General features: G+C 37.0%; 1 protein-coding gene across 1 annotated transcript; it reads left to right on the top strand.

Moving 5' to 3' along the window:
• Positions 1-922: 922 nt before the first annotated feature.
• LOC110464361 lies at positions 923-14,175 on the top strand. Its single transcript, XM_021519546.1, has 6 exons — positions 923-1,239; positions 1,601-1,641; positions 7,871-7,990; positions 9,844-10,105; positions 11,743-11,836; positions 13,758-14,175. The coding sequence occupies exons 1-6, from the start codon at positions 1,174-1,176 to the stop codon at positions 13,919-13,921; spliced, it is 747 nt and encodes a 248-aa protein (XP_021375221.1). The 5' UTR covers positions 923-1,173; the 3' UTR covers positions 13,922-14,175.
• Positions 14,176-14,495: the final 320 nt, after the last annotated feature.

The raw sequence follows: 14,495 nt of genomic DNA, 5'->3' as shown, positions 1-14,495 counted from the left end.
TTCAAAACACTCTGCTTTTCTAATGTTCATCACTTCCCGTGCCTCTGTTGCCTTCTCATTGTTAATTCGATTCCTTCTGGTATTTTCGTTTCACTAAACACGAGGATACGCCATCGTCGAATATAAGACATTGCGCCAGATCTTTTAAGAGAATTCAACAGGATACGAGGTGATCATGCATGTAGACATTCTCTTGCCACATTAAAGGTCAGAGGCATGTTTTGCTTCTATATCTCACGCATTTTCTCATCTTTTGACCGTTTTATTTTATTTCCAACTGTGACGCTATTGCTATTGCAAAATGTATCGTGAACCAGAGACGTATATATTACCTAATATATACGTATCTGCGTGAACGAAATGAGAAATTGTGTTTGTGGTACTATTTTGTCTTTTTCTTACCAGAGTTTTAGTGTAAAAAATATATTTTATATATCTCGAAAGCTGCTTCACGGAAAATTATGTAAATCTTATGAGAGAAATATCTTTTGAATGATTTGTTACAATTTCAGAACAGAGACATATATATACTACTTATGGCTTTATATGTCTCTGATCTGACCTTTAATTTGGAACGTGACTTGACATGCAAAGATTAATTTATTTTACACCACGGAATTAGATTAGTTTGCTATCAAAGTCCGTGTTTATACATCTACTGTAGGTCCCTAACGCTAATTAGCGAAGTGATAAAATGTTATATTGGAAACTATTACACAAAGGAAAGTAAGGGTCAACCATCTATAAATCGTGACTTTATTCGCGGAATTACATAGATTTTCCCCCGTTTTTATGTGTGTAATATGTGTGGGTGCATGTGTGCGTACATGTATGTATGTATATGTATGTATGTAGTGTAAAGAGATACGTGTTTTAGTGTCCTAATACGTAATGAGAAGATTTACTTCCTGATCAATAAAATTGCGCCTCCACAAATCATAGGAAATCAGCAGGATCCTCCAATCGGATCACTTCGCCCTTTCCCGTCACTTATACTTGAACGGAAATTGCCGAGCGTTGGTCCTATGCAGCAGCAGCAGCATATTGATTACGTCAAACACGGTTGATGGAGCATGTCCGGAAGTGTCGAGAAATATTGTGAAACCGAAACAGAGTGAAAACGAACTGTCTTCTGCAGCTTAGAGGAGACCTATGCTCTGATCTTTGTGGAAAATGATTAAAAATTGTGATGTTCAGTTTGTGACATGGATTGTTTTCTTGGTGGAAATCGTCAATCAGGTAAATTCACTTGAATTATTGACATTTCGTCACTATCACTCGGTGTGATGATGAAGACGAGACTTGTTTCTCCAGCTATATAAACCAACCTGTGGCTGCGGATGCTGTTTTGTTACTAATAAATAAATCACAAGACATGTGCTGGATATGTGTTATTTTAATAGCAAAGATGACCCTCCAGTATATATATATATATATATATATATGTAGATGTATTTTGCTAATACTGTATATTAAAGATATATAAATAAATGTATATATATATATATATATGATATTTTGTAATTAACGTTTATAATACAGTACAGTAACATATCAAAAGAATTGTAGTTGTCTAATGTAATTTTCTATTTAATTTCAGGTTGTAGCTGACACACAGTACTGCAGTGATACAGGCGAAAAGTGAGGAATTTAATTAGGGTTAATTGTAACAATATATAAGTATTCTCTTACACTTTGATATATTAGATAATGTATTTCTTGTTAGCCGATATTTAAGACACAAAGGAATAAGGCTACCATTGTGATATAATAGTGATGGGCTGTAAGTCTTTCATGTTTCATTAGATATAGGGTTTAGATCTGTTTCTATTATGTGTGTAGCTATACAATGTACAATGAAGGATAGGGATCTCAACTGTATCCGTATTAATTTTGACCATTTTGGATATTGTGGCCCCCCACTACGGCAGAGCTAGCTATAGGGAGAGACATGATTGGAAACCCTATAAATCTTATACCATTACCTGACATCATTACACAAATACATGCTACCAGTATTTACTCTGGGATCTGTTCCCACCCACAGGGATGGGGTCCAATAGTGAAATGGGGTGGTAACTTGGAAATGGTTGAGATTTCTGCTTATACAATCACTTTGCAGGAAGAGATGAATACACATTTTCCAAAAGGATTTATCCCAAAGGTAAGATGAGATCCCCACCCTATAACAATATATACCCCATGCTCAACATCAGTAGTAAATATATTTATATATTATTTAAGCATTAAACTGCCTTCTTTCGAAAGTTATTGTCCTATAATTCTCACGGGATTGCAGACAAGTTGAATAACGTTAGCGCGTTATGATTAATAAGTCTGCAATCCTGTGAGTTTTTTTCCTATATTTCCAACCTGTTATCGCATTTCAAAGTCAAATTTCGCGCTGTCAATGGGACCGGTTCTTGTGACGTCATGAGTACACACGACCGTTAATGGCAAAAAATATAGTTCGTGGAAATAAACACAAAATCATCAACATAACTACATAAATTGTTGCGAGTTACATTGATCAATTGGGTTTTTTAATCCGGTAGCACGAATACGTAGGTTACCCTGAGGAATGTGGATTGCAACATTTTTTTGGTGACATCAATAATACACTTAATAAAGTGACGTCGGTCAAAATGACGTCATTTATAAGTCACGACGTAACACACATGTTCTTCATATCATGATCACTGCACCAATGAGAATTATGTGAAAACTATGATCTGATATCTTTCTATTTTGTTTGGTAAGGTTATATAGTGGCAATACAGAGCAAATGGAAATATATATACAGTCAAACCTCGTTATCTCGAACTCGTATCACTCAAAGACCCTGTTTAACTCGAAGTATTTCATCGGTCCCGGCCAAAACTCTTCTTAATCTTAGTAATAAAAACTCTGATAATTCGAACTCTGAAAACTCGAAAAACTTGGATATCCTGAAGTGAAACATAGGTCCCAACAACGTAAATCCTACACAAAAATATCTCCTACCTCGAAATTTCTTAAGATTCACAAGTCTATCATATATTCTTTAATTATTTGATAGATATTAGACGCAGTGCTACGGTAAACAGCAGCTTACTCTCGGTCATAATTACTGCTATTAAACTTATGGCATTAAAATGTGCTTGACTGTAAAAACACTTTGTTCAAATAAATTAAGAAACAAACTTCATCAATGTTGATTAACAGCAATTAGTACTCACTGCGAGCCCGTAAACAATTTAAATGGCATATTTATACCAAAGCTACCGACACATTCTAACCGGAAAATGTATACATATACACCCCTGCATGCTACCAACATTAGCTTGGAGGTTTGTGCTCGCCCACGTCAGGGGGAAAGCGCCAATTTGGAAACAATTGAAGTTCCACCCTATAATCATATGTAAATTAAATGTAAACATTGACTATTGTGGAAAAACAAGTCATGTACTAGGATTGACCTTTTGACCGATCTCCATCCCTGTGGACTTACCGTGCTAGGTCCTTGAACATGACATGGACAGAGATGTGATTCCCACCATACACCAATAATTAAGTAAATTGCTGGCTCTGCGCCTTGGAATTAAGTACCCGGATCATAAAATTTACAGGAAACAGTTGAGATCCCTAATTTAAAACCATATATGATATATAGAGTTGCTAGGTATGAAGAGACGAATATGGCCATGCTACTAGGATAGCTCAGGGGTCTGGCCCCATTCTTGAAGACTCATCCCTGGGTCATAACTTGGAAACAATTGAATTTCCCTCCCGATATCCATACAGTTCAGAACCATATTTTTTGAAGCATATCTTTACAGGGATCTAAACTGGCTTCTCTTTGGCGGGCTGTTAGCATAGCTATAGCTACAGGCTACCAGTCAAAAATAATCCAGGTACAAATTGGAAAATCTGGTAGCCTAGCTCCAATCTTTCTTCTCACTCAATAAGTCACTGTTTTGGAAATAAGGTGACTGGTGTACTGTTGTATCTCGTTTGAATATCATTCATGCAAATGAAATATAACAAAAAATAAAAAAAATATGTATGCTACTTAAGTTTTTTATTCTCATCTTTCTCAGGCGATAGTCCTCTGGTCATCCATTTCACTTTCCCTGGCTTTTATATTTAGCTTTACTATTTCAGTGACCAGGTAAAGCTCAATTCGTAGAGTGTCCATCTAGTCTGGCTGAGCATTTTCCCCGTCCTGTTACATATAATCCACTGCTGAAATGTATATACATTTCAGTAGTAGATTGGTTTTTGGTTTATGTCAAAGACAATATATATATCAACTTGTGTGGTCAGTGACCAGAATGCTTTTCGTAATTATCACATATATATATAGTACACAGGCGTGGAGGCCACATCAATATACTGTTGTGTATAGCCGCAAATGAAAAACAAATCTAATGGATTTTTCACAAATTAATTATGTATAGCTCTACATGTAGGTTTAAGTAGGAAAGACCAAATGATGGCCAATGAATGTATTTTTACAGGCGTTCTTAATCCTCGGGCATGTAACATCATTACTCTGTCGGTAATGTGTTAGTACAATTTGTCATATGTAACAGGAAAGAGAAAAGTGTACTTCCACCCGGGATCGAACCCTCGATCTCCAGGTTCCTAGTCTGACGCTCTACCACTGAGCTAAAGGGAAATTCCCTCTAGCTCGAAGCTAGAAGGCAACCTTAATCCTATGTACAATTAAAACCTGCCACACTACTCCCCCCTTTTTAAATGTGTTCGCCCCCGAACACCACAACCCAGGATCTAACTCATTGTCACCACTGGGAGGTTCACAGACACCATTTGTAACAGGTTTGAAAGAGAATTTAAAGATGTCCTTCCATCGGGGATCGAACCCTCAATCTTCAGGTTCCTATTAGACACTCCATCACTGAGCTAAAGGGAAATTCCCTCTAGCTCGAAGCTAGAAGGTGACTTTAATCCCATGTACAATTAAAACCTGCCACAATCAGATAACTAAGTTTGTGATAGTTGAGCAAAATCTTAATTCACAGTCATATAGTTCAGTAGGTTTCAGTGACCTATACATTAGTGCTGGGCTGATGATCGATTATAATCGAAAATCAATTGGTTTGTCCTTTCCTATTCCGATTATTAATTACAAATTTCATTATTGATATAATCAGTTCTTCATTAAATCAAAGTGTTCATTAATGTTTTCAATGTAAATAAAATATTGAAAGTCATATATTCTGATGATTTTTGCTATGTGATTGATATAACTGCATAAAAATTGCTTTAAATCGTTTCATAATAAAAGAACGAAACCTAGTGTATAGTTAACAACTCTTTCTATTGATGTTTATGGTAGTGTCCATAAAAGTATGAACCGATTATGCAATCGATCATCAATCAGTTTACTATTTCCGATTACAAACCGATTATCGATTAATGATTTTACACCGATTGCCCATCACTACTAGACTGCCCATTTATTTGGTTATAAGGCCAGGGAGAAGTTGTCAGTGTTAAAGAATTGCATTGATTAGGTTGCCTTACAAGCGTCAGCTGTAGGGATTTCCCCTTTAGCTCAGCGGTAGAGCATCGGGCTGGAGAGCCAAAGGTTGCTGGTTCGAGGCCCAGCAACGTCACTATCTTTATCACTATTCCTCGTCCTACTACAAATTGGTGCCGTTGACCCTCCCCGTTAACGGTAGGAGAACCCTTGGCGGGGAGTCAAAGAACCTGGGTTGGTGTTTGAAAAAGGTGGGAATAGTGTAAAAGAATTGCATTTATTAGGTTGCCTTACAAGCGTCAGATCTAGGGAATTTCCCTTTAGCTCAGTGGTGGAGCATCGGGCTGGAGAGCCAAATGGTCGCAGGTTCGAGGCCCAGCGACTGTACTATCTTCATCACTATTCCTCGTCCTACTACATCAGTATGGACATTGGACAGAAACACAACCAAAGTATAGTTGTGTGTCCCCTGAGATCCTTATAGAACTGTATTGGTGGTGCTCTTTGTCCATTGTTAATCTATACGTGTAAATATATTGATGACAATTTGAACACCTGCACCTGGTAAGGACTAAGAGATATCAGTTCACTATATATAGTGTAACGGGAGAAAGAGAAATATTGCTTTAATTGTAACAGGAAAGAGAATAGTGTGCTTCCACCAGGGATTGAACCCTCGATCTCCAGGTTCCTAGTCGGACGCTCTACCACCGAGCTAAAGGGAAATCCGCCCTAGCTCGAAGCTAGAAGGCGACCTTAATCCTATGTACAATTAAAACCTGCCACACTACTCCCCCTTTTTAAATGTGTTCGACCTCGAACACCACAACCCAGGTTCTAACTCCCTGTCACCACAGGAAGGGCAAGGGACACTATTTGTAACAGGAAAGAGAATAGTGTGCTTCCACCAGGGATTGAACCCTCGATCTCCAGGTTCCTAGTGGGACGCTCTATCACTGAGCTAAAGGGAAATTCCCTCTAGCTTGAAGCTAGAAGGCGACCTTAATCCTATGTACAATTAAAACCTGCCACACTTTCATGTAAAATGCATGAAATGTTTGAATGCAGGGTCCTGATCAGTGATTAGCATAGGACTATACTAGACTTGTGACCAAGCTAGCATATAATTGTTTACCTTAGCTTACAACGTGTGATATACAGGCTGAGTAAAACATGGTTATTGTGAATTCCTGAAAGGGACATTTTTGTTTCCTGGCAAGGCAGTGTTTCCTAAACTTCAAAATTATAAGCTAGAGTTTGGTGGGTCCCGGGTTTGAATCCTGGGCTGGCTGTGCATTTTTTTTTGTTTCTGATATTCCACATAGGCATTTGTTATAAATTTTCATGTTTATGAAACACTGCCTTAATTGCCATTCAAAAATTTCATGCATTTTACATGTCTCTCCGCCAGTCATTTGTAATGATAACTTGGTATGGTTCACAGAGTATGGTCGATTTGAGCAAAATCCCTGCATAATTGACATGCAGGGATTTTGCAAACCATCAGCTGTGGTCTATTAATTAGTTGATGGTTTCCAACATTAACGTCATCCTTTGACCAAACTTGAAAAATAAAAATTCACTTTATAAATTATTTATGCTATATACGAAGACTTTCAGCAAATTTAGCCTGTACTTTAAGCTGACAGTGCAAGTTAAAAAGCTTTCAATTGAGATTAAAAAAAAATCTCAAAATATTTTTTCTGGTTTTGAGATCTTCCCCCATACAAATTGAAAGCTTTTTAACTTGCACTGTCAGCTTTAAGTATAAGATACAGTAATTTCAGGTCAGTTTCATACAAGTTCGTCAAAACATTAATTACCTTAATTAAGGTGAAAATATTTTTTTTATTGTTTTAACATTTTACAAAAAGTGTCGTTTGAATTCAAATCAGACTACTGGTAGTTTTACCCAGTATACCCATACAGGTATATAATTTATCGTAGCAATAATATGAATTGAAATATATCAATATTCAATGATAATAAAACTTCGGACTCGATTATGTAGACTTATCACAGACCTATTTATAAAGGACTTATACACTTAAACTATGGTACAGAGATGAATATACCTTTGTAACCACCATTATTGAAAATGCTGTACAGCGTTATTATTGACTTGATAGTAAATATATCCACCCAGGTTCATAGGTCATTGTATCAACCTCACCTGAAGTCAGTAACTATACAATGATATCTTGATTAATATAACGCACCCATCCGCAGCTGATGGGTTTGATAACATTATTGACCCCTGAAAGTTGATACATGTTGTTGATGTACAGTATAATTGACACATGGCAGATCTATATATCAATAACAGCATATTAACACATGAAAATCTCAATCTACAGCTGACTGTAGGAACTAATTATGTTACAGGTGTGATTATCCTAAGACCTGTTGTCCAGGTGGCTGTTGCTATGGTGCCGACGGACATGATAATCGTCATAACCATGCTTATTCCTTTCGAGTGTCCTTTTACAACCTTTGGTACTTCTGGTATGTATTAATGTGTTAACTGTTATAGTTTTCTCCTTATTCGTAAAGTGATTTGCTGGCAAACTTAAAATTAGCGTAATGATCCATAAAATACGTTGGAATTTTACGTTATTTATAGCTCACCTGGTACAAAGCTGGTGTCCATTCAGCGTCAGCTTTTTATGTCACACGGCAACTTACTGTGATTGCGTTTCATTTGTCGTCCGTAAACACAAAAAAATCTATTTCTGACTTCTCCTCTAAAACTGCTTGCCAGATTTTGATGAAACTTGGGTGTTTTCATATTAAGCTGTATTGGAGAATACAGAATCTATACTTAAGAAGACGCTTATATGCCCTCTTATATGCCCTCCCAAAGGATGCCGATTGTCAGCTGGGTCATAAGGGATTACAGAGTGCAAAACCTTCAAATGACATCTCTTCTGAAACTGTACAATGTATTTTCCCCATTAAACCATATTAAGTTATCCTTAGATGAATACAAAAATTATACTCAAGAAGGGGCATACTCCCCCCTCCCAAAGGGGTTAACGGGTTAGCATAATCTGTCTCAGAGTCTGAATGCAAAAAAATAAAATGATCACTAAAACAATGGAGGATTTTAACATGAAATTCAATAAAATGATAAATTAATTATACTTGAGAAAGGGCTAACTCCCCTTCCCCCCTCCAATGACTTAATATGATGATTGAGCTCAAAAAGGAGCTGGCCACTCAGGGGCCTGAGGTGCAGGGCCATAAGAGGTCACAGTGAAAAAACTTCCAATGACTTCTCCTCTAAAACTAACAAGTATAATTTCACCATCATACCAATACCAAGTAATTCTTAGATGATAATGAGCAAAATTTAAACTCAAGAATGGGCAGCTGATACACATTGACCTGGGGTCTTGGGGGAGGGCTATAACTATATGATGGGCTCTAAATATAAACATTTTTAGACAACATCCCATGGCATCAGATGTGTCAGGAATTTTAAACATCTTTTAAGAACCATAAGGGTCTGATGTGAATATTTAGACTGTAGATTAGTCTGTTTATTCTTAATGCCTAAAATAAAACAAATTAAATTAATTAAATTGTTTAACCTAAAATACATTCAAGATGATATAGGTAAGATATATTGAAATGTTCAAATAGCTTTTAATGAAATTTGTGGCCTACAAAAGTGATATTTGTCCAGTTAACTTAACAAGGTGAGAATTAAGGCATCTTCTCAAAAATCATAATGCCTATTGCCTTTTGAGGGTTAGACACTTGTTTTGCTTAAGTAGTCCACAGGACTAGTTGAATAGATTATGTACTAGTCCTTCGTCAATGTAACTAGTACAAGATTTCCTGATAAGGAGACATCGCGATCTACTGCACAAAAAATCAATAGTAATCGACTGTAGGGGAAATAAAATAATTACTGCCATAAAAATATGGTGAAGTTTTAGGAAAATTTTGACAATTTTCATGCAGTACATCTTATTTTAAGCTGTTTTCAATATTTTAAAAAGAAATATTTTTAAACTATAATAATATTTTTCACAAGTCCAAAGGACCAGTTAAGTTGTTGAAATCTATTAGTCAAGGACTAGCGGACTAGTGTTAGTGTCAACCCCTGGGCCCTAGAGAATCAGGTTACTTTGCCTGAAGCTGGCAGGGAGAAGGTCTATCAAATTTTATTACTTTGACCCTCATTTGAGGTTATGTCCAGGTAAAATTTGTTAAAATTTCCAAATTAATCATCTTCTAATTATGAACCATCAGGCTTGGAGTCATGATGAGACTATTTGGAATTTGCATATGATTTTGTTTCAAACGTTAACAGTATATGTATGTAGCTGATGTGTGGCCTACATTTACAGGTTCATTGTCCTGTTTGTCCTCATGTCTTGTTTCGGTGGCTGCGGGTACTACAAACAGCGCCAGAGATTTTCACGGTCCCGTGGGGTGTGTGGGGTGACAGTGCCTTCACAGGGGGGCCGAAGCTCCCGCCAGCCCAGCACCATTAGGAGTGGGACCAGCAACAATCCTTCCCTTCTGCCATCCTCGCACTCGAACTTTGGCTACACTGGCAGCGAATACGTCAGACCTGGGCTGAATCTTCGACCTCCGCCCTATTCAGAGGTAAAACACTTGTTAATCTTCCTCTTTACTTACAGATTATACATCTATTTCTCCTTACTGCACAAAGATAAGACACTTCAAATTTGCCTCCCTTCTCAGAGATTAGCCAATTAATGCTTCCTTCTTGAGAGAAAAGGACCTTAACAACCTACGACTACTCAGAGATTAGACATCACAACCTTTGTGACTTGAGGGATAAGGAAATTTCAATCCCCTCTTCCTTACTCCACAACTTCTATTTACCATCCAGAGATAAGACACTTACAATCTCCTACATACACAGAGATAAGACTACAACCCCTACCTAGACCTCTCTACTCAGAGATAAAAGTCAGAAGTTAATAAGACACTTACGATCTCCTACATACACAGAGATAAGACTACAACCCCTACCTAGACCCCTAGAGTTAAGGCACCATACCAACCTCTCTACTCAGAGATAAAAGTCAGAAGTTAATAAGACACTTACGATCTCCTTACTCAGACAAAAGACACCTGAAATATCCTCACATAGAGATAAGACACTAACAATCTCCTACATACACAGAGATAAGACTACGACCCCTACCTAGATGCCTAGAGTTAAGGCACCATACCTACCTCTCTACTCAGAGATAAGAGTCGGAAGTTAATAAGACACTAACGATCTCCTTACTCAGACAAAAGACACCTGAAATATTCTTACATAGAGATAAGACACTAACAATCTCCTTACTCAGACACAAGACTACTGAACTATCTTTACATAGAGATAAGACACATAAATCTCATAATTCAGAGATAAGTCACTATTATCTCCTTACCTAGAGATAAGACATAACTGTCTCCTTACTTAGATATATTGCACTTACAATCTCCTTACTCAGAGACAAGACACCTGAAATATCCTTACATATTAATAAGACTCTAACAATCTCCTAACCCAGAGGTAAGACACTTACTACAAAGTGTATCTCCTTATTCAGATATGATACTAATAGAATCTCTCACCCCATTGGTGGAGAGATAGGGGAATCTCAACCCGAGGGGGAAGATTCTTATGTTTGGCAGCTTTAAAATCTTTCCCCGAGGGTTGAGACATTACAATCCCTTACTCAGAGATGAGACATTTACAATCTCCTCACTCAGAGATTAGACATTACAATCTCCTTACTCAGAGATAAGACATTACAATCTCCTTACTCAGAGATAAGACATTACAATCTCCTTACTCAGAGATAAATCACCACAATCTCCTTACTCAGAGATAGGATACCTACAATCTCCTTACTCAGAGATAAGAAATTACAATCTCCTTACTCAGAGATAAGACATTACAATCTCCTTACTCAGAGATAAATCACCACAATCTCCTTACTCAGAGATAGGATACCTACAATATCCTTACTCAGAGATAAGAAACTTACAGTCTCCTTACTCAGAGATAAAATACTGCAATCTCCTTACTTGTCTACTCAGCTGTAAGATGTTAGAACTTCTGTCGTTCTACAACTGTTTGCGAGATTTTATACTCTTCGCATTGAAATATACAGATCGATGTGGAAGTATTATTGGATGACTTAGCCAGAGTTGTAATAAATTCTTTAATTATTGCAATCTACAATTTAATTTCAATCTCGATTTTAAATCTATTACAGGTGATGATGCAGCCAGACTTATACCCCGCTCATAAGTCTGAGTTAGTGCTGCCACCATACCCGGGCACTCAACAGGTATCACCACACAACTCAGGTCAGTAAATCACTAGGTGTACAGTAAAACCTCGTTATACTGCCATTATTTGTCCAGAGATATCATTATAAAGGGGTTTGGCAATAAAGTGAGGGAAATGTATAAAGGAATTCTTAAGAAAACAAGAAAATAGGGACATTGAGATATGTTGGCAGTAAACAAGGTGGCAAATGAAACGAGTGGCATTATATCGAGGGTAAATCTATTTCGTCTAGAAACACCAAAAGTGATTTTCTCCTACTAAGAAAGCATTGAATCAACAGCAATAGCTTTAACAAGTCTAAATTTATGAATATCTTTTAATATTTAAAGGCAAATTCATTATGCTGATTGTGATAAATGAATGTTTGCAATACAAATCTCCCGAGGGGGAAGACACTTCAGTTTGGCAACTAAAGAATTTTCCCCCTCGGCAAAGCCGAGTGTTTGGCAACTGAATAATCTTCCCCCTCCGGATGAGATTCCCCTATCTTACCCTCAATGGGATGACTGATTCTTTTTCTCTTACTCAGTGTGTTCTCCTGTTATGTATTTTATACATAGTGCAATGTTAACGTTACAAGCTAAATTCAGGGTTGACGTGACATTGATGGATTGTTGACGTGACGTCATTGTATTGTTGACGTGACATTGATGGATTGTTGACGTGCGTCATTGTATTGTTGACGTGATATTGATGGATTGTTGACGTGCGTCATTGTATTGTTGACGTGACATTGATGGATTGTTGACGTGACGTCATTGTATTGTTGACGTGACATCATACCATTGTTATGAATAGGGGAATCCAAGGATATCTCACACCAGTAAACCTGTGGATATACCTTTCCAGGGTAAGAGAAAGAAAATCTCTCTTAATTCTTTGTGTTCAGAAGTAATCAAGGTGTTGAGTTTGTAACAGTGTCAGTATTTTAACTCATTCACCCCTGAAATTTCATAATGAACTATTCAAACCTTTGATTTAGAAGGGTTCAAATGTGTCTTCAGCGGCGAATGAGTTAATGGCAATGTATTGTTCACTGTTTTAGTTTTTCTATCAATATTTACAAAGTGCAAGTATACTTAGCACTTGTCACAGTAATACATGACAGAGGTCTTCATTCAGATTAGGTGTGGACCTGTCTGACAGGGGTCAGGGGCTACTTTATTTTGAAAACTCTTAAAAGTCTTTGTAGTGGTCAGTGTGTGGCTGCGCAGTGATCGAGTTGTGCACGTGTAAAAATTACACACCTGTACAAGATATCAGCCTGTGTGGACGTATTCCTATGCTAGCTAACAAGTTCCCTCCATTGTTTTTATCGATTTTGCCACAGATCACAATAAAAAAATGTCTACACCACGTCCACATAGACTAATCACAATATACAGTTGTTTCATGCCTTATCAGTCAACAGTCAAAACTATTTTACCGAGGAGTTTGGACCCACCAGATGAACTGTTTTGTTACTTGACTAATGAAAAACAAAAAGTTCCATGTCAAATTTGATGTTTAGATCTACCGACAGACGACCGTCAACAATCCAGTACCAAAAACGCTTGATCATCGGGGTGCTTGTAATTATAGGTGCGTTCAATTACCTAACACGTGACCAGTCAACAGTTTCACGTGACCAGTCAACAGTTTTATGGTAGCACACATTAGCTATAGTTCGTTTGGTATATTGTCTTGGAAACAGTCGAAATTGATTAATATGCATTTATATAGCGAGTCAGGTAACAATAAAAAAATGTCTACACCACGTCCACATAAACTGTACAGGTTGTCTCCCTTAGGATCTAGACCCTAATCCCTATGAAGAAGGTCTATTGCCCAAGGAATAAAGATTATTGTAATTCAAAAAGGCATTGATCGCTATAAGGATAAGAACCCTTGAAGCCACAACCAGCTAAAATTTCATAAAAGTTTTGTTTTCTTCCTCAGGTAGTTCCGAGCCTAGCAGCAGTGGCCTTCCCCAGCCTCCACCGTACTCTCTATTTCAGCTATCCAATCAGGGATCACCAGGTCAGCAGATTCATTCACCAACAGACAATCAAAATGCAGATAACAACGGCAGTAGTCCACAGAACGTCTCGGGCAATCAGTGATCAATGGAACGAGATTTTTTTGGTATCACAATATTATTGTTTTTTAATTCAGGTAAAATTTATTTAAAGAATCATTATCAATCGCCTATAATCTATCATTCTTTTAGTTGATTTTGTTTTCATGATAAAGTAGTGAAGTTTTATGAAGAGGTCACATTACCTTCACCAAATCAAGGATTAAATTTATGATTGAAAAAAAATTGCGCCAAATCTTTCCTGGAGATATTTTCAAAATTATTAGATTTGCCGATATACATGTACAATGTATGTGCTTTGAAACGAGTACATTTTGTTTATATACCAGACTGGAAAACCTTATAGATTTCCTTGTCAGGTCAGAAACATGTACAATAAGTTTTTCACCCTTTGCTATTTGAAAACATTCACCAAGTATTGAACCCGTCCTCCCATTGGAGGTTCTGCTCATTTAACACACAATTTTTTTTTTTTTTTTTTTCACAAATTTCGAAATTGTTGACCATGAATTGAATTAATATTGTGCCCAAGGTTGAATAGTTGTGAAAAGAAAACAAATGAATATTTCCCACTTAAAATAAAACAAACTGATGTCTCC

This window comes from Mizuhopecten yessoensis, unplaced genomic scaffold, assembly GCF_002113885.1.
Source record: "Mizuhopecten yessoensis strain PY_sf001 unplaced genomic scaffold, ASM211388v2 scaffold10985, whole genome shotgun sequence".
NCBI classification, from domain to species: Eukaryota; Metazoa; Mollusca; class Bivalvia; order Pectinida; family Pectinidae; genus Mizuhopecten; species Mizuhopecten yessoensis.
The sequence above is the reverse complement of the archived record's forward strand: the minus strand, read 5'-3'. Positions and strand labels throughout refer to the sequence as shown.

Bases quoted from the DNA above. Each gene is read 5' to 3' on its own strand.
- LOC110464361 (XM_021519546.1), top strand. From the start codon at position 1,174: ATGATTAAAAATTGTGATGTTCAGTTTGTGACATGGATTGTTTTCTTG. The intron at 7,991-9,843 runs GTATGTATTAAT...CTACATTTACAG, and splicing joins TACAACCTTTGGTACTTCTG to GTTCATTGTCCTGTTTGTCC. The intron at 10,106-11,742 runs GTAAAACACTTG...AATCTATTACAG, and splicing joins GACCTCCGCCCTATTCAGAG to GTGATGATGCAGCCAGACTT.